This window comes from Centroberyx affinis, unplaced genomic scaffold (assembly GCF_046629955.1).
Source record: "Centroberyx affinis isolate AG114_WGS23_722 - 3 ecotype Tasmania unplaced genomic scaffold, CSIRO-AGI_Caff_v1 ptg003569l_1, whole genome shotgun sequence".
Lineage (NCBI taxonomy): Eukaryota > Metazoa > Chordata > Actinopteri > Beryciformes > Berycidae > Centroberyx > Centroberyx affinis.
The window spans coordinates 85,630-106,697 of NW_027281499.1; the positions used below are offsets into that span (position 1 = coordinate 85,630).

A 21,068-nucleotide genomic window follows, 5' to 3' on the forward strand; every position below is an offset into this window, starting at 1 on the left:
AATGCTCTCTTTACGTAAAATTTGCCCCTATGATCGACACCATGTTCCTTTTTACTAAAATATATCTATATATTGAAGAACTATAGTACTGTACACAACAGTATGAAATAAATAAAATTAGGAAATATAAAATGGGCCACATAAATAATGTTTTTTTTTTTTTTTCAACCTACAAATAAAATGAATGCAATTTTTGTTGTTTCAAAAAAAAAAAATGGTTTGGTGTAATACTGACAAAGTTAAACAAACGAACTGAGGAAACATTGCACAACATAATGTAAACTAAGGAACTGCTGCTGCCTATTGTCTTTAATACTGACACGGGTGCTTCAAAGAACAACGTGAACCATTTCTTAATACTGAAGCTGGTGAACAAAAGTAACCTTCCTTTTACACAATACGAGGGTGGCACTTGCAGAAAACACACAGGTTAAAAGGTTTGCATATAAGGCTTCTTCTTTTTTCTTATCAAAAACACCTTACAAAGGCTTCATCCTTCATTTTTTTTTTTTTTTTTTTTATTTCCCCCATACCATCTGTCCATAAACTGTATTTTCCCTTAAATCGAAGGTCTCTTTATCTTTAAAACTCCGTTAATCTTCCAGAAAAAAAAAAAAAAAAAAAAACCTATACAGGTGTTCGTTAAGCTCCTTCATACAGTCATTTGTTTAAATTCCTTCGTTCTGGAGTTAATTGGAGGCCTGGAACAGTGCGGCTATACTGTAGGTGTTGTGGCAAAACTAAAGACGACACGGCAGGTGGGTGATAACAAAGGTAATATCGAAGGACTGTAGTGCAGACACTACTGCTCTTTTTCCAACACTGTATAAATATATACATAGGCAATACTTTTTATTATTTTTGTTCGTGATTATAGAAGCGAAGTGCAATTTGTACAAGTCACTAGTTGTGCTATAAATACTATGGAACACAAGGGGTTTATTTGAGGAGGTTAGCACCACACATATTTTTAGGCCTTAGTACTGTACATTTTTTGAAATGTATTCATTTATTCATTGTTCGGTTTGCATAATGCAGCTTATTTCACAAACCCATGCCCCCTTCCCTCTTCCCGTCCCGTCCCGTTCCATCCCGTTCCCCCCCCCCGTTCCCCAAACCCCAGACCCCAATGCCTCCTCCAGATTGATTTAGAGTCCATGTCTTATTGGGCAGACACAAACCGTCTTCCCCCCCCACCCCCACCCCCACCCCCACCCCCGAGGAGTCTGTCGAAGAAAGCTTCCCGGAAGCTTCAGGCACGTGCACGTACAGCTTAAAACACGGCAGCGTGTTTTAAACCGAGCGGGTAAGAATACTGAACCGAAGGAAAGTAAAAAAACAAAAAAAAAGAAAAAAAAAAAAGGTTGGGAAGCTTTTGAACGCCGTCGATGATTACATGCCGTCCTCCATCGCGTCCTCGTGATCCGATTTGGTTTCCGTTTTGCCGTCCAGCGAGCTATCGTCCATCGAGTGCTCCCCGTTCTCCTCCTCGTCCCGCGGCGTGTCGGGGTCCGTGTCCATGCTCTTGCTCTCCTCCTCGAACTCCTCCTCGAACTCCTCGTCCCGGCGTCCGATCTTGGCGTACGGCCCCTCCGCCTCCTTGCGCCCCCCGCCCCCCACCTCTCTGACGGCCCCGTTGGTGACGGCGTCCGGGTGCCGCAGGATGGCGTCGCGCTCCGCCAGCTCGGGGTAGCCCTGCGGCGTCATGCCCTGCAGGTAGGCCCGGCTCATCAGCAGCTCCGTGGGCTCCAGGTGGCCCTTCTCGCGCGCCTCCCGCTCGGCCGCCTCCCGCTCCTCCGCCTCCCGCTTGCAGTAGGAGTAGCGGTGGTTCATGTGCTGGGAGTAGGAGCCCGAGTGGGAGAAGCGCTTCCCGCACTTGTCGCACTGGTAGGGCTTCTCCCCCGAGTGCAGTCTGGAGTGCTCGATGAGATGGTGTTTGTGTTTGAAGGCCTTCTTGCAGATCTGGCACTGGTGCGGCCGCTTGCCTGCGGGGGAGACACAAAACACACGGGGGGGGGGGGGGGGGGGGGGGGGGGGGAGACGGGATGTGAGTCGTCCGCCTGGCTCGCAAACAAATCACACACAAGTCAGAAGAAGAAAAAAAAAAAGCAAAACGTTGAGGAATAAAAAAAAAAAAAAAAAAAAAGTCTGATGGATCGGACGGCGCGGAGCAGAACGACATCGCCGGGCATTAAATCTAACTTTGACTTACGACTTAAGGCTATTTGTTTATTCAAATTGCGAGCGCGAGTGGCTCGGATGAGAAAGTGCGCTCGCATTCACGGGTCGACATTATGGAAATTCCCCCTCCCGCGGTTAAAAGCATGGGGAAACTGAACCACAACTACTTATTTTAGGGCCCCGCGTGCCACACTGATGAATGCAACATAAACAAAACTACCGCAAAGCAAACAAACAGAGGAGGCGCGACAAAAGGAGTAAACAAATCGGAGATGGAAATTGCGGAGGGAGACTCCTCGGGGTTGCCCTGCTTATCTCCCGACACAATTCGAGTTCATGGTGACTGCTATCCCTCCGTTAGCTTTTTGGGGCCGGGACGCCTCCGCCTGCCAAATCTGACGGGACGCTTTGGGTGCCAAGACTGAAATGTGAAACCCAAACTGGCCACATTGGCAGGGTGAGATAATTTTAGGATATTGTGCCATAAATGTCTGGCCAAATAAATGTCTTCTGGCCTGTAATGGTGCAATAGTTTTATTCCAAAACACTCAAAGCAAGAGTTCATCACTCAATATTTCTTTTGAGACTTAAGTTACCTGCTATCCTAATAACTTTCTGTTATCATTTTCCCTTTTTTTTTTTCCAAATGTTCTCATTTTGGACTGAAGCGCTTCAGTTGCAGCCAATCTCCTTGACCTCTTTTTCTTATTTACTACTGCTCAGCACATGTGGAAATATGGCCGCCTGCCTCGCACAAATCACAACACTCAAGTCGCCCTCTGACATGTCAATGCAGCTACAGGATTCGCCCCAAACACCGGACCGCAGTCCAACATCTGGCCCGTGAGTTCAGGGTTCCTGCACGGTTTCACTTTCCAAAAATCCCTTTAATTTCCTGATTTGATTTGAAGATTTTGGTGTTTTGATGTTTGATTTACACTCCTGATTTACGCCCCGACTGACTCTGCCACATCACTGTATGGATGATTATTCTTCACACAGCCGCAAATATCAGAATCGAAAACCACAGAAATGTGTCAGAATATGAATATCGGGGCAGAGCAGCAACATTTTTCTGCAATTTCTTGACTTATCAAGACCTGGAAATGACCAAATTCCAAATTACCAAATACTAAATATGAATATTGGGGCAGAACACCCCATTTTTCCATAATTTTCTAACTTTTTTCTGCAATTTCCTGGCTTATCAAAACCTGGAAATGACCAAATTCTGTTTTCCATACATTTCCAGACTTCCCAGACCTGTGCAGGAACCCTGAGAGATTCTTTTCAACACAAAATATCATCAATAACCACACATATTTGACACACGATGCTTATTAACGTGCTTTGCGTGGAAAAAGCAACACAAACGTGCGAAGATAATGCTTCCTTTTTAAAGAGTGCACCCCTTCTTTTCCTTTTATGTCCAAGCAGATAACATGAAGCCTGCATAAAGCATGGAGCGCTCTGCTACAGGGCGCCCAGCAGATAGCGGATAAAAAAAAAAAAAAAAATGATGCAACCTAGTGAAAGAGGATCTCTGTATAATAACTATAATGAAAGACTTGTTATCAGTGCTCAGAAGCTTCTGAGCGCTACGCTGCTGATGAGATCTATCGCCAATAATGGGGCCGATAAAGGCATTACAGCCTTTTACTGGCTGTATATATCTAGGTGAATTGATGTGTGCCTTTTTAGATAGCAAAATGGTTAATATAGTGAGATATGATTGGGAAATGAAGAGTGATATCGCTCCAAAAGATAGGCAAAATCATTCTCCTCGCATACCTGTTTCCACACAATTTGAATTATGGTTCGTACTTTTAAAAAATTTCTCAATTGGGACTTTTCTCAAAATCTCAAATGTCTCTTTTAGTCATTTTAGCAATGCAAGACAGAGCATACACACAACAAAAATCTGCATTAAACACATCATATACTAGCAAATTCGCATGTAATAAAAGGTAGCAAATTTTTTAAAATCTAGTCGAAATCACCTCATCCCTGTCAATGAAGAAACAAGTTAGGTCTCGGTTTACAATACAACTTAAAGGTAACAGAGAGGGAAAGAAGAAGAAAAAGGGGGGTGGGGAGGGGTAACAAAAAAAATATATATATATATATCGAGAGAATTTGGCAACACAAACATTTAAAACATAAAAAAAAAGAGGCATGGGGGTTAAAATAAGGGTCTAGAACAGTATATACCTGTGTGTTCATATTTGTGTCTTAGAAGGGAACTGCTCTTCTGGAATGTTTTGTCGCACAAGTCACACGCGTACATACCACTTTCGGTCTTCTTAATCTTCTTCCGCGACAGACAGGAGTCGGGGTCTGTCATGTCGTCCAGCCCTGACATGTAATCTGCTGTACCGTCGAGCAGGTCCCCCTTCGGATCAAACAAAAAGAAACAAAAACAAAAAAAACAAAAAAAAACAAACAAGAAATAAAAATGAATCGGGTGTTAGAAGTGGAAATTTGTCACGATACTGTATATACGTATATCCATTTTGAGAAGAAGTTGTTCCCTGAAATTCATCTGGTTTATATTTCAAAACGTTAATAATTTGTGACATTTACATGAAAATTCATAAAGCTTTTCCATTGTCTGTTCTAATGCGTTCTATTCTGATGTGTTTTACGTTTCCGGTTTGTTTGGAATAAACAGAAGAAGAAGAACTGGGTAGTGAGCATGAGCAGCGATAGCCACCATGGCTGAACAGACAGAGAAAAGAGAAATTCAAACTGCATCAATAAAAAAATCCAAGCTCCGCCCACACTGTTTGATTGACAGGTGATCTGTGGGAAGTGCAGTGCAGAAACACCCCAGCAATGAGGCTGAGGGACAAAGATGGAGACTAAATAAAAACAAAAACAAAACAAAAAAATGTATGAGTAATATTTTGCTTGTCCAATGTAGAAACAAACAGAAAAAATATATCTTTGCTGGGTGTATTTTCAATAAATTTCTGAATAAATTTCTAAATTATTTTGTCTTTAGGGCTTGTGAGCAGCTATATAATGTCTTGAACTGATTTTCTGTTAATATACACTTCCAGCTGAGTTTCTACTAAACAAGACAAGTAAAAATAGTTTTTAGGTGCTACACAAGTGCCAATTTCAATGTATACCAAAATCACAAAAAAAAAAAATAAAAAAAAAATCTCATTATTATGTCATATTGCTATTAACTTAAATGATATTCTAGTCTGTAGATGTTGTTTTTCTTTAAATTAAATACAAATAAAGAGGAGTCAGTTGATCTTTAGTGTCACTTTAAGTCAATGCAGAAGCGATTCCTAGATGAAGCAGTATCAAGAATTGTACATCCCATGCATCTTTGAACATCTGCAAATACCACCATTGATTTCTTATAAAAGTTTCAGAACTGGGATAATATCAGCCATCCATAACTGACACGCTCCCTATTATGAAACTCAACCATAATGGTGTATTCAACGCCGGTCTAATTTTGTACAAGAGTGTTAATTCTGCCGTATTCCTTTAAAATTCTCCATGTTCTTTTATGATGAAGATTAGTCTTAAAAATGAATTGATGGAGAACAATATTACAACATTAGAGGTTCATAACAAGAGGAAGCACAGTGACCTATTCTTGAAATTGCAAACTCATATAATGATTAAAATCAGAAGGTGCACCTAATGGCCAATATTGAGCGCTTTCTTTAATGAATATGTGTCGGTCGGGCCTGACAATGATCCTGGAGACGGCACTGTGTTTTAAGAACGGACCACTATCACTCTGCAATCAATTTGAACTAAACGCCTGTAGCTGTATTTTTAAAATCTAATTTAATAACTTAGAATAGGAAACATTATTAATACTTTTTTTCATCAAAATGGTTCCCTCTATGTTAAACAGCCTTCAGCATTCAGTGGTAATGAACATGGAGACTGTGCATTATTAATCCATGTGTAGAAGCTCATTTTGGTCTTTGCTCTCTTTAAAATGCAGCAAAGTTGCGGTGGGAAAATTCAGAGAACCGCACAGCTCCGGGGCTCACCTTTGTCATTTTTACAAAGGCCTTTCACCCATATTTAATAACAAAATATCTGAGTTCAGACCGGCGCTGGAAGAGGACTTCTCTGGCAGACTGCAGTCAAGAGCATTAATGTATTCTACATTAAGTAGTGGGTACAATTCACAGAGTGTGGTAACAACTACGGTTCGACTGATATGGGTTTTTCAAGGCCGATACTGATACTGATATATTTGGATTTAAGTTGCTGATATGCAATATTTTATACTGATATTCTGTATATTTAAATTTGACAATTTCCGTGCTAAAAATGACAAAATATTCCAAAAAATACTGGGACTCAGGGTTCTTTTCAGGGTAAAAAAGCCTCTGAATCAGCATTTAAATCATCATGGGACACTAAAACTCTCCACTGAAACCCCATAAAGTGAGTGAGGCAGGTTTCATTGCAGGTTTTATAGACCAGGCCAATACCGGCCTGATATAGGTGAACTGATATTTGTCAAGGATTATATTTCTAACAGGGGTTTATCTCTGTGCCCTTGCCAGTTCAGTCTACCTCAGGTGAGTGTGCTCTTTCCAGACTCTGGAGTTTTAATTTTTAATTAGTACAGAAATTAGTTCAGATCACTTTAGAGAATCTGAGTGAGCCTGGGGCTTTACAAAACCACAGGTGGCTTATTTACCTGGAAACCTGGTTTCCGCTGGTACTTTCTCCTCTGTTGCATCTCGGCAAAGGTAGCTGCCCCTGTTGCGTAAGTGTAGGCCATGTGTGGTAGGAAGCCCATTTGATCCATGCCCGGGTAGGGCCTAAGACCTGGTATGCTGGCCTGCATCGGGGGCATGAATGTGGCTGGAGGGAAAGCGCTCTGAGGTGGAAGAGATGTGTACAAGGGTTTGGCAGCAAAAGGGTTAATGCCAAAGATGGGGCTAGTGCTTTTTTCAAGGTTTCCGTTGTTGGTAGCGCCTGAGAAATCCTTCTTGAGATAGGCCAAGTTCAAAGGCTCTTCGAAGTGCTCGCGGGGAGAAGGGACACTGTTGTGGTCAATGGTAATGCTGTTGACTTTAGGTCTGCTTTTGACAGTCAGTGCGTGCTTGGGTTCCTTCATGAGTCTTGGCAGAGACAGATCCAGCGGCTCGGCCTGCAGGTCTTCTGAAGTCAAGCTGTTTGGAGTGTAGGAGCTACTGTGGGAGTTTTTGGAAGATGCGGACGACAGGTTTAAGGGGGAGGGAGTGTTACTACGGGAGTGGTCCATCTTGTCGCCTATCTTGGCACTGCCGCTAAACTGGTGGTTTTTCAAAAGTCTGAACGTGTCACAGTTGTTGATGTTGTTGTGGAGCTCCGCGATGGAGGGGGATGTGATGCGGTCAGTAGCTTTGACTAGTGACACGGGCGACCTAGCTGCCATAGAGTCTTTTGGTGGAGTGTGGTGGTTATTTGTTCCGACAACCATATCTATGTTGTTCCTGTGTTCTAGCGGCGGGGTTTTAGTGCTGCCGTACTGGTACATTTTTCGCTGTTCAAACCACTCCTTGACAAATTCCTGAGGAAGGCCGACCGCTATGGAAATCTTGAGCAGCTCCTCCGAGTTCGGCTCCATGTTCATGGCAAAATACGCCTTCAGCACGGACATGTGGTCCTTGTAAGGGTTGATGGGACCGGTCAGTCCCTTCTCAGACAACATGGAGGAGAGTAAGTGGGTGTTCTTCTCCATGAAAATCCCTGGTTTGGTGGGCATCAGATTCTCACTGGGCTGCAGAACCGCTTTGATCTCCTCGTTCATTTTACACAGGTAGCGTTCGTGCTGATGCAAAGGTATGGGACCGGGGAAGGTTTCTTTGCAGTATTGGCAAGCGAAAGGTGTAAACATGTTGTTTTCCTGCATCTTCTCATCCACGACTCCTTCAAGCATGTGGTTGGATTTCTCTCGTTTGATATTGCTAATCTGTCTCTTTGAGTCTGTCGTCAAGCTCTGGAGGCAAGCTTTGGCTTCGTTCACTTTTTCTAACGTGTAGTCGATGATGCTTTTGGTGGCGCCGTTGTGATTGACGATTGGAAGACCGACCGGAGGGCCCCCCGCTGATGTCAGCCCCTGTTTCTGCTCTTCGATCTGGGACCCGAGCTCCTTCATGTAGGCCTTGAGCTTGGAGAGTTCCTCCGGCTTGCAGTCCATTTTCTGCCTGCACACAGTGTTGTCCACGATCTGGAGGACCTTCTGAACCTCGCTCAGGTTGTTCACCAGCGGCCCCGGGTATCCCAGGAGCTGCGCGTCCAGTCCGCCCATCCCGAGGTGCTGCAGCGGGCTCTGGGCCGTCGAGTTGTGGTGGACCCCCAGCGGGCTGTTCCCCCCCATGCCTCCGTTCATGAAGGGCCCGGGCGCGCCGAAGCCGTGGGACGCCATCATCAGCTTGTAGTCGTTGAAGTCGAGCGGCTCCGTCTTGATGTTCAGGTGGTTGTTGTGCTCGCCGAGGCCCAGCGGCTTGCCGTTCTCCAGCTTCTGCCGCAGCTGCGTGATGGCGGTGTTGGTGGGCGAGGAGGAGGCGGAGGTGGGGGACGAGCCCGACTTCATGTTGTTCCGCATCCTGCCGTTGACCGCGATCAGGCCAATGCACTTCTTGCTGCTTATGTGCGAACTGTAGGAGCCCGAGTGGGAGAAACGCTTCTTGCAGTTGGGGCATTCGTAAGGTTTTTCACCTGGAAGGAAGAAAAATCTAGGGTGAGACGGCTGATATGTGCAGGATGGGCTCACAGCATGGTCATGGTTGTAACAAATGTATGAATAATGCACTAGCAGTAGTAGTACAAGCAGCAGCAGTAGGAGTAATTGTATTTGTTTTCCTGTTTGAATGATTGGTTTATGCTGCAGGTTTTTTGTTTTAAGGCTCCACGTGACTGGAATGAACTGCAACTTTTATTGAAGTTAGATGCCTTTGTTACTTTTGATCATTTTAAAGATATGATTTGAAATTTGTCACCGTTTCTAATTGATTGCTTTTACTCTCAACTGTTTCTTTTGGGTTAGGGTTGTTTACACTATAATCACATTGTACATTGTACACCCTCAGTGATTTTCAAATTCAAATAAAGGTTATGAATGAATGTATTACTGATGTATCTATGTAGCATGATATGTATAGTGTGCAGTATGTGTTGCATTGTCCCTTTGCACTGTATGTGAAGGCCATACAAATTTATATACATTTCTGCACAATTATTGTACTTGGCAATACTGACATAGCCGAGCTGTACTGTCCATTATCAGTTGGGGGGGGGGGGGGGCACAAAATAAACCCAAGGAATTTTTGCAGATGAAGTGAAGTTCATGGTGGTCTTAAATCAAGCTTATGAATATTCAAAGAGCAGGGCAGCGTTCCCCTTCCTACCCACCGCTATGAATCCGGAGGTGTTCCTTCAGATGGTGCTTGTATTTGAAGGCCTTGCCACACTCTGTGCATTTGAACTTGCGGTTGCCAGCGCCTTGGTTGAGCAGTTGGTGCTGTGAGAGAGAGAGAGAGAGAGAGAGAGGGAGGGAGAGAGATTCACATTGAGAACCGCACAAACATCGTGGGGGTGAGAGTTCAGTAAATAATCACAATCGGTCGGCATGACAACAAGCAACAAGCCAAATGGCTCCTGTCGCCAAAGAGGCATCTTGGCTTTCTGCTCCCACCTCCGTCGAGCGACTACAGGAGCGGCGGTGATAACAGAGAGAATCACATCACATACCTTTTAATTTCCTGGCTCCTCAGCCAAAGGAGGAATGCCTTTAGAATTTGGCAGCCCGGAAAATAGAATAAATGAAAAGAGTCTTTTTTTTTTTTTTTTTTTTTATACCGTTTCCCCTTCATTAGAAGAGGCGATCTGATCTACTTTTCATTAATTTGGGCCTAATCAGACCAAAAGGTATTCAGAATCACTCGCCTTGCGTACCTGTATTCCCGCTGTTTGAATTATACTTTGTACTTTTTCCATAACAGTCTCAAATTTCTTAATTGGGACTTTTTTTTTTTTTTTTTTAAACCTCAAATGTCTCTTTAATAATCTTAGGATACAGAACAGAGCGTATTGGCCCGGCCTTGATTCGCTGTTCAAAGGTAAACATCAGTTGCAATCCATCAAAATTTGCAATTCAAACAAGGCTTGTCGTCTGGAAAAAAAACCCAAAATATAATACCAATCAACAACAACAACAACAACAACAACAACACAGTGTGTGTAAACCTGGCTCACCAGTCATGAAACAATTCATTCCAAGTGGGAGGTGAAGACGTTAAACGGTTAGGAAACACAAAAAAACAAAAAAAGACTTGTTTCTCTGAGCTCGCTAGGGGGAAAACACAACCCCCCCCCCGGCACCCCCCACCACCACCACCACCACCCCGCCCCCGAATCCCCTCCCCGATCCGGGCCGACAAATGCCGGGGTGTGTGCTGACTCTACCCACATTCCTGGGGAGACAGATGGCGGCGCGCAGGACACTGGGAGGACTGGGAGGAATTGTTCAAACAGCCCCAACCTTCAAAGATCAAGCGGGGAGCGAGAGGAGAGAGAGAGAGAGAGAGAGAGAGAGAGAGAGAGAGAGCCGGGGCCCCGCCAAGCGCCGGAGAGGGACCCCACCGCTCGTATGTTGCTGAGTTGCATAAACAAACAGCAACAGCTGCTTCGGCGCCCCCCCCCCCCATCCCCCATCCCCCCCACCACCCTTCCCCCCCCTCCTCCCACCATCCCCTTACTTCCCTCCAAGGACCCCCTCCGCCCGGTAAAGTTTAGTCGCGCCACCACTGCTAATAAGACACAATCGCTCTCCGCTCCTAATTGTGAATGGCACTGTCTCTCTCTCTCTCTCTCTCTCTCTCTCTCTCTCTCTCCTTCATACTCCTGTTTGTGGGCGGGGACCCGACTGCATGTTTGCATATGTATAACCTCTAATTAGTCATATTTCGGCTAATTGGTTAAGAGGAGGAGGAGTATTAAGGCTTGTAAACATGCGGGGCACGTGTTTGCGGGCCGCTACCTAGCAAGACGTCATTCTATAATGTTTGTGTTCGTCTGTAATTTTGTTGCTTTATGGCAGAAGATACGTTCCTATCAAACACATAGAGCAACAGCTGAAGAAAGTTAAATAAATAACTGCTGCACTCATAACAGAAGAGTAATAATTGGTGACATTTTCATATATGATCCAACTTATATCCAGTTCAGTTCATTTCTGTTTTCTCTGAACAGACAAAGAAAACAGGAAACTTGATCAGCAGAAAATCAGGAAAAACACTTTAACAATCCGGATAATTTACAAATTGAGATAAGGACGGAGGGGACGGCTCGGCTCGGCCCGGCCCGGCCCGGCTCGGCTCGGCTCGGCACGGCCCGGCCCATCTGCTCACGTTTTACGCCCAGCTGGTGGATCAGGTGAAAGTGCCGGCTGCTGACATCTGATCAGATCAGCCACAGTCTGCGCCTGTCAGCCTCGGTCGAGAGCGCACAGCACAACACCGACGACCTGGGACCAGACACCGGCAAGGCATCCGCTTACATTATGCCATCTCTGATTGGCTGAATGGATTTCTGCTCTGCTTACATCACAGGATATCGCTATGAGAAGAGGCTCGTAACAGAACGAGATATCTTCCAGGTGAAATGAGTGACATCTATTCTTACAAAATGTTTCATGGCATAAAATTTAAAGATGTCTGGTGCTGTTTGAATATAATTTTTCTGGATTTCCAAATCGGTTTGGTCTGTTTTTTCTTGTATTTGCAGCTGTTCAGTCTCTTAAACTGCGTTTGTGCTGAAAAGGAGGATATGAGCATTAAGGGGCTAACAGTAGTTTTGTAATTGTAAGTGTTGTAATTGTAAAAATAAAGGAAAATGTGGTGTGTCCAAACTCTAGACTGGTAGTGGAAGTGACACCTATTCTTACAAAATGTTTCATGACATAACATTTTGAGATATCTGGCACTATTTGAATATAATTGAATGTAATCGTTTGTGTTTTGGAGCCTTTGAGCAGCTATATAGTCTCTTAAACTGAGTTTGTACTGAAAAAGAGGATATCAGCATCATATTTCTGAAGTGTTAAACAAGAGCCGATTTCAATGTAAACCAAAAAAAAACGGGCTCAGACCCCGGAGGTTTCAGTCCTCAGCTGACAAAACAACACTTTCCTCTGTATTTTATTTTAGAGATGAACCTCTGGTCTGAAACAAACTCTTAAATCATAATCATCCTCCAAAGCGCAAAAGATCCTCTGCACAGTTTCAACTTTCCTGCACACTGAGAAGTTATACTCCCCCCCCCCCCCCCCCAACCACCCAGTGTGTGAACGCTCTGAATTTTTTATTTTTTTTTGCCACAATCTATCTCATCCCACCTCTTAAACTTGAAGCTGACAAGCGAGTTAAACAGCCATGACTGCTGCAAATGTTTTCACCTCACAGGACTTTAAGGTGATTCATGCTAACTGCCAGCAGATTCACATTATATTTCAGACATATAGGATATAAATCGCTTGAGAAATTTCGAAGTATACACAGATGTTTATGCAGTGCATGAAATTAGAAGTGGGGGGGTGTGGAGGGAGGAGGGAGGGGGGGGGGTGATGGAGTACTAGGACCGGCGGCTGCTCCGAAAAAGAACATTAAAGGCCAGGAGTGAAGTGAAGTTAAGGAGCTGATAAAAATTTCCAAATTGGAAATTAACACAATCATTCGATCGTGAACACGAGACTGGAAAATCATATCAGGGAGGGCCATCAAAAAACCATTTAGGGCCTCAATTAAAGTTATTACCATTAAAGGATCTGCATCTTCAAAATGCCATGAAAAATTAATAATGATTGCCAATCAGAAAAAATGATCTCTTTTCTCGCAGGGATCAGAGCGCATTAGAAATGGAATGAAAGGGGAAAAGAGAGAGGAGGAGGAAAGAGGAGAGGAGGAGAAGGAGGGAGCTCACAGCAAAAAAAAAATCTCCATCTTCACAAGTCATTCAGTCGAATATCGAGTCCTAAAATCATAATTTTCTTAAAACAAGCGAAGAAATCTGCCAGTGGGGTTCGATAATTTCACTTGTTTCCAATGCAAATCGACTTGATTGAGGAATTTAGTAGAATCAAGTGTCATTTTCTTGATTTTCTTGCCTTATTCTGACTTTTATTTCTGGAAAATTCCTGAAACAAGTTGATTTGCATTTGGAAACAAGTGAAATTAGCAGATTTTTTTTCCCCACTTGTTTTTTTTTAAGAAAAGCAGGATTTTTAGGACTCAATAATTGGACTAAACGACTCGTTAATCTGTGTGTGTGTTTTTTTTTTTGCCAGTGAGGGAAGAAGGGAGGGAAGAAGCATTAAAAACAAAATAATAATAAAATGAGAAATCCTCCTCACCTGATCCCTCGCCGGCTTGTGCGTGGCCATATGCCGCTCAAGCTGCGTGCGGTAAGCGAACGTGTAGTTGCACAGGGGGCAGGCGAAGTTCTCCTCGTTCTTCTCGTGGCGGTACTTGATGTGCTCCTTCAGCGATGTCAAACGCTTGTAGCCCCGGTCGCAGTAGGGGCAGGTCAACAGTTGGGCGAAGGCATCTGGCGTTCCAGGTGGCAGGTCTGCACGGGACGACAGCGGGGGGAAAAGGGGGGGGGGAAGAGAAGGAGGGGGGGGGGGGGGGAGAAGGGGAAAGCGGGCCAAAAGGTCAGCGAATCACCGGCAGCGGGACGGGCCGACTGCCCAGACTGGTATGGGAGCTATCTGTGCAATCTGCTCCACATGAGAGCCGCGGTGTCAGGCTGGCATCCGCCGCAACACCCCCCCTCCCCCCTCCCCCCTCCCCCTTTCCCGACACACACACACACACACACACACATACCCGCCTCCCCATACACACACCCTCTCACGTACACACACACACACACACACACTGCAAAAACTGACAGACTTGTTCAGTTATTTTCTCTTGTCTCCAGCTCATTTTAGGATTTTTTTTCTTTCTCTTTATAATTTCACCGTTTTCAACAAATGTGACTTTTTTTTCTCAGGAGAATGTAACTTGTTTCAGGACATTTTCTTGGTAAAAGTGAAATTGTCTTGGAGAAAAGTTTCTTGTTTCCAAGATTTTCTTCATTGTTTTATGATGATTTCTTGAAAGAAGAAGTCATATTGGTATGAATCAAGTGAAATTTACTGAAACCAGCAGATTATCTGCCAGTGCAGTGAGAGAATTTGACCAAAAAAAAAATATCATGAAATAAGCTGATAGGTCTGGAGACAAGAGAGAAGATCACTGGACAGCTTGTCATTTTTTGCAGTGTGATCGTACAGCTCTCTCTCTCTCTCTCTCTCTCTCTCTCTCTCTCTCTCTGTCTGTTTCCTTGACGTTGTAACAGACAGTCATACGATGCGTTCACAGACACACACATACATGCAGAACACATCCGTAAATGCGTAGACAGACACTTGCTCACCCCACACACACACACACACACTTCCCCAAACCTTCCTAATTGCTTGTAACTCCCCCCCCCCTCCCTCCTCCCTCCTTTTTAATAGCGTTCCCACCGACACGTTCATCATGAATCAACCCCATCCATACCCCCCCCCACCTCCCCTCCTCCCTCCTCCTTCCCCTCGGAGGTGAACTATCTGATTTCAAGCCCCTGCCCAGCTGCTGCTGCTGAAGACTGAAGGTAAACACCGAGGCATCCGGCGAATTCTGTGGGACCCACAGCTGCCCGGCCGTGTCAGCACAGCCGCTTGGCCCCGCCCCCTTTTTTCTTTTCCCTCTGTTTCAACCTTTACTCATACAGGGGAAGGGGAAAGTGTTTGACAGACGATGACGAGGAGGCAGGAGGAGGCCGGGATCAGTGTGAAGTCGTGAGATTTTCACAATAAAATGCTGTGGCAAGGTGAAAAATTCATATTAAAACTGTTTTGATCTGAAAGATATGCAAGTCCTGGTTTCCCAAAACGGATGTATACACTGCAAAAAATGATGACGTGAAAAATGAAGTGATTTCATCTTGTTTCCAGACCTATCAAGCTTCTTTCATGATATTTTTTAGTCAAATTATCTCACTGCACTGGCAGATAATCTTGCTGGATTCAATAAAAGCCAATAAAATATCATGAAATAAGCTTGATAGGTCTGGAAATGAAGATAAAATGACTGGATTTGTCATTTTTTACAGTGTACACTTTCACTTTTCGAACCAACGGCCTTCCGCTCTCTACAACCTTTCCTCTCTCACCCCCCCCCCCTAACCCCCTACCCAAAAAAAAAAACCTTGATCCGTACCGTTCTCCTCCGGGCCGGTGGCCTCCGGCGTGCCGAGGCGGGACAGCTCCTCGGGTGCTTCTGGGTAAATGATGGCGGTGTCGCCGCGCTGCAGGTACTCGGCGATGCTCACCACGTGGCTCTCGCCGTCGTCCAGCTTCCGCTTGGCGAAGAAGTCCTCGAACTCCGAAGAGCAGTCCACGTTCTTGACTGAAGCAGGGAGAGAGAGAGAGAGAGAGAGACAGAAAGAGAGAGAGAGAGAGAGAGAGAGAGAGAGAGAGAGAAGGGAGAGTTATAGGAATAAATTGGATTTGTTTCTTTCCCCAGAGAAATGTTTTACAGGAGGATATTGGGAGCATCTTGGTGGAAAATGCGATGAGGACCGCCACCCTAAAACATTACAGTGGTGCTTTTGGGGGGGGGGGGGAAAGAATACGTCTAAATTACCGCGAGGGGGGGGGGGGGTAACTTAATCCGAAAGTATCGCGACTTTAGGGGAGAGAGAGAGAAACACGCCACCGAGCCGCTAAACACCCGTGCGCGTGTGTGTTAAACAAACTCCAGCGACCTCATTTACTCATCACATGGAATCTGATTGTGAGTTTAGGGATTGTAGCAGTGCATATGTCGATTTATAGACACACACACACACACACACACACACACATACACACACACACACACACACGCCAGCCCCGCTTAATCAGCAACAGAGCAGCCACGTTTCTTTGTATCGACTTTCACATATAAGGTCAATCAAGAGACTGTGGCTTTTGTTGATTCTGTGTTGAACAGATTACCAGGGCCAAACCACAACACAGTGCAAAAAAAAAAAAAATAGAAGTAGAAGAAGAAAAAAAAAAAAAAACAAAAAAAAAAAACCCCTGCTTTGCCATAGCGGAGCAGAATGTATCTTAAGCCAGCCAAAGTGCTGAGGCCACACAATGCGTTTTCTCAAATTATTTCCCAGTCCCTTCTCTTCGGGGAAACTCTTAAGCTGCAGTGTGGAGATAGCTGCCTCCAAAAAAAACAAACCCGGGCTAAAACAAAATCAGCAACCTTCATTAGTCAAGGGGACGACGGACTTTCAAAGCACACGCGCACACACACACACACACACACACACACACACACACACACACACACAACCTGAAGAGACTCCGGGAGCTTGTTTTTGTTGTGTTTTGGGTTTTTTTCGCATCGCTGCTGTCAAACGCAAAAAAAAAAAAAAAAAAAAAAAAAGCGGCGTCTCATCAGACTTCATCCCCCCCTTTTTTTTTTTTTTTTTTTTTTAATTAGGCGTTTAGAGCGAGCGCCAAGGTGAGGTTTTAAAGAGCGATTTGTCGGGCCGTGATGACTTTGCGGTCCAATTTGCGAAAGGTCAAGGTAGTAGATATCCGGTTGTCAAAAATGGCACCGAAATGTCATCGGTGCCAATGGATCCTTCGGACTTGGCCGTGATCGCATCATCATTTGCGGCGTCCTCATTAGATGATGCCGCGTGGCGTTTGAAGAATCCCAGCATGTAATTGTGAGAGAGAGACGAGGAGGGTTTTTTTTTTTTTTTTTTTTTTTTTTCAAACCGTCATTTAAGATTGACTGATGATTGACTGGCTGCTTCTCATTCGCTTTCACCTCCCAGATTTTGAGATTCAAACCCTCCAAGTAGTTTGATTTTATTTAGATGATGTGTTGCACTGTAAAGAATGACAAGCTGCCCAGTGATTTTATCTTGTCTCCAGACCTATCAGCTTATTTCATGATATTTTCAGTCAAATTCTCTCACTGCACTGGCAGATAATCTGCTGGTTTCAGTAAATTTCTCTTGATTCATGCCAATATGACTTCTTCTTTCAAGAAATCATCATAAAACAATGAAGAAAATCTTGGAAACAAGAAACTTTTCTCCAAGACAATTTAACTTTTACCAAGAAAATGTCCTGAAACAAGTTACATTCTCCTGGAAAAAAGTCTTAAAATCCGAAAACAAAAAGCTTAAAGGAGGGGTATTTTTTGCTTTTTCAGCAACTTTATGTAATCACCTGGTGTCTATAAAATACATCTGTTAAGTTTTTTTCAGTAAAAATCGTTTAGTTATAGCTTTAGCTATTCACTTCCTAGTCTTTGTTTCCTACCTACAAGAAAATAGGTCGTTTTACATAAGCAGCTTCTTATGCTACTGAGCTACTGCTCTGATTGGCTGGCCATTCTGGAAGGTCCACCCTCCTCTTAGCGCTGATTGGTCGATTTCAGACAGTCCAGTGTCTACATAGAAACTGGAGCAAAATCTGACTGGCTTGTACAAGGGGGCGTGTTTTATAGTTGGTGACTGTGGGGAAATGGCAGAGTAACATGATTCAGTTTTTTTACTGTGATTACTTCACACCTCCAAGTACCAAAATCACCAGAAATACTAAGAATTGCCACATCCTAGGATACCCCCCCCCCCCCCCCCTTTAATAAGTCCGGAGACAAGAGAGAATAACTTCCCAAAAAGCTGCTTTTAAACTAAATAAATAGTTTTCTACCTTTTCTCCCTGCCTCTCATTTCTTTCTTTCTCTATTCTATCCTGCAAGATCATTCAAGCGACACATGAATATTTTTTTTTTTTTTTACTATTTACTTTTCATCTCTGTTGCTCATAATGTCCCTGAAAGCAGAACTTAAGCTCATTCCACCGCTGCTTTCGTAAGTTTCGTAAGTAAAAAAAAACGGTGAAAGTGAGATGTTTCTTTAAGGAGGAGCGCTCGTCTTTCCTCTCAGCGGTGGAGGAAATCACCTGGATCACGGCTGGACGTGATCACACTGCTCATGACTTTAAACAAAATCACATGTGATTTTCTGGTGGCGGGGTTTTCTGCAGCGGCGGCGGTGCCACAGCATTGTTTCCAAAAAAAAAAAAGAAAGAAAAACCCTTAGCAGCAGTCGAAATGGAAAACATTTGCTGTGCTTTAACACACACACACACACACACACACACACACACACACACACACACACATACACGACCAGTCAAAAGTTTGGACAAGCCACATTTTTCTTTATTTTTTACTATTTCCCACATTTTAGAATAACAGTAAAGACGTCAAAACTATGAAATAACACCAAAAAAGTGTTAAATCAAAACTGTCTTATATTTTAGATTCTTTGCCTTGATGGAAAGGCAAAAGGCTTTGGAAAGAAATTCATACATAGGATCAACTTCACTCTTTATATTTGTCTAAGAGACACATTTCAAGCGTTTAAGCAGAAGCCTTTAGATCAAAATGGCTTTAAGAGAATGAGGAACACAGGACATGCAGTCAGGTGGGTCCAGACTGTTGACTGGGAGTGTATGAACACACACACACACACACACACACACACACAGAGAAAGAGCACTAGCAGAAAGTAATAGTAATTAAAGCTGAAGGGAGCGTTTTAAGGCTGGCATTCTGTGGGGTGCGTTTGGTTTTGCCATGGCAGCATCCGGGGCCAAGTGTCACGGTGGCCAGGATGATATCATGGAAGGGAGAGGTCTAATGCCTGGGAGGAGCGTGTGTGTGTCTGTGTGTGTGTGTGTGTGTGTGTGTGTGTGTGGCTGGAAATCAGCTTTGTCGGCTTAATAAAACATGGCAGGTTAGGACTCGGCTCCACCAGGAGACGCAAACACAGAAGACACAGAAACCGGGCGAACACACAGCGCCCGTAATCCGAGATAATGAACAGTAGAATCGCTTTAACAAAGTAGAGTAAACATACAGGAATCTGTCTTGGTGGCAGTGGTGCAGAGACACTGTATGTAACCCTGAATACACTGCAAGAGTCATCTAGTCTCATATTCAGCCTTCAAAATCTTATTGTTCTTAAACCAAGAGAAACATCCTGCAGTGAGGAGAGATAACTCCACTTGTCTCCAATGCAGCTTCACTTGTTTCAGGAGTTTTCTAGAAATGAGTGTCAGTCTGTTGAAACCAGTCAGAATAAGGCAGATCACTGCACTGCTGTCAAGAAAATGACTCTTGATTCTACTAAATTCTTCAAACAAGTTGATTTGCATTGGAAACAAGTGAAATTATCAAACCTCACTGGGCAGATTTCTTCACTTATTTTAAGAAAATTATGATTTTAGGACTCAATAATAGACTAAATGACTTGTTAAGACGGAGATCTTTTTGCAGTGTGGTTGGTGATAGTAATGAGGTCCGGGTTCCTCCTGTTAATGGAGTCAGCAGAGCAAGATCTCCCTTTAATTATAGCTCGTAGTTTGCGGACATGTTTGTTTTGTTCCCGTTATTCTAAAGCGTGGCGCAACATAAGGAACCGGGACAGGGATCCACACACAAGACACACAACAGACATGACGACAAATCTATATTCCCTGCAAAAAATCCCCATCTTAACAAGTCATTCAGTCTATTATTGAGTCCTAAAATCTTAATTTTCTTAAAATAAGTGAAGAAATCTGCCAGTGAGGTTTGATAATTTCACTTGTTTCCAATGCAAATCGACTTGTTTGAAGAATTCAGTAGAATCAAGAGTCATTTTCTTGACAGCAGTGCAGTGATCTGCCTTATTCTGACTGGTTTCAACAGACTGACACTCATTTCTAGAAAACTCCTGAAACAAGTGAAGCTGCATTGGAGACAAGTGGAGTTATCTCTCCTCACTGCTGAATGTTTCTCTCGTTTTAAGAAAGAAAAAGGTTGAATATGAGGCTAAATGACTTGTTATGATGGATGGGTTTTTTTTACAGTGTGTGTCCGACTCACCTGTACCGTTTCCGACCGACTGAAGAGAGGCGTCGGGCCCCAGGGTGTCGAAATCATCTTTCATTTCATCTGCAAAAGAAACAGAAGAGGAGAAGAAAAAGAAGGGGAAGAAGAGGAGGAGGAGGGGGGGGGAGGAAGAGAGGGGGGAGAGGTTGGGTTGAGTGCCATGGCGAAGCACGCTGACAACAACAAGGCCTTTAAGGGAAAGAAAAAAAAAAAAAAAAAGGTATGGAGAAAAGCAATAAAGGCACCGCTGTGCATCGCAGCGCGCCGCCGCTTTTGTTCGGCGCTCTTAATGAATGCTATCATCCGGGCCAGACAGTGACTTATTTACCTTTAACATGACAACAAGCGGCGGGGGAGGGGGAGCGGGGAGGGGGAGGGGGGACACGGGGAAGCTTCAATCGCCAAACAGAGCGATTAAATACAACACGGAGCACGTCCACCTGAGCAATCACAGAGCTCCAGCCAACACGCAGGGCCGAGCTTATTACCGCCCGGCTGTGACGCCGCTGCAAGCCGCCGCATGCAGGATCACGCCTGTTTTAACACGCCGTGTCACTCGGCGCACGCTTTCATCCAGAGCAGCTCCTCTCCTCGTCCGGTTTTTTTTTTTTTTTTTTTTTTTTTAGTCCCGACGGGAGCGGCGGCGGCGGCGGGAGTGTTAGAGCCCGGACCCCTCGAAGAAGAGAGAACAGGACCCCCCCCCCCCCCCAAACGCACAGATTAGAGTTTCAGTGCTACAAAAAGGCAGGAATATTGTCACTGGTTGAGTTAAACCTTAGTGGGCGGAGCCAAAGATTCACAGTTTTTCTGACTAAGTAACATTAGACATTAGCATGATATCAGACAGAAACGTCAACTCCA

General features: G+C 44.2%; 1 protein-coding gene across 1 annotated transcript; it reads right to left on the reverse strand.

The window, feature by feature from the left end:
• Window positions 1-1,326: 1,326 nt before the first annotated feature.
• zeb2b (zinc finger E-box binding homeobox 2b) lies at window positions 1,327-20,265 on the reverse strand. The gene is made up of 7 exons (XM_071540158.1): window positions 20,202-20,265; window positions 15,459-15,659; window positions 13,571-13,785; window positions 9,574-9,682; window positions 6,872-8,880; window positions 4,393-4,573; window positions 1,327-1,985 (listed from the first exon to the last, which is right to left on the reverse strand). Exons 1-7 carry the CDS (start codon window positions 20,263-20,265, stop codon window positions 1,393-1,395), a joined length of 3,372 nt encoding a protein of 1,123 aa, XP_071396259.1. The 3' UTR covers window positions 1,327-1,392.
• Between the last annotated feature and the right edge of the window lie 803 nt (window positions 20,266-21,068).

What these genes read in the sequence shown, in the direction of transcription:
- zeb2b (XM_071540158.1), bottom strand. Translation starts at nt 20,265, where the DNA reads ATGAAAGATGATTTCGACACCCTGGGGCCCGACGCCTCTCTTCAGTCG. An exon ending in ACAAGCCGGCGAGGGATCAG is followed by an intron (nt 9,683 to 13,570) that starts GTGAGGAGGATT and finishes TCTCTCTCACAG; the next exon opens with CACCAACTGCTCAACCAAGG. An exon ending in ACACAAATATGAACACACAG is followed by an intron (nt 1,986 to 4,392) that starts GTATATACTGTT and finishes TCTCCCCCGCAG; the next exon opens with GCAAGCGGCCGCACCAGTGC.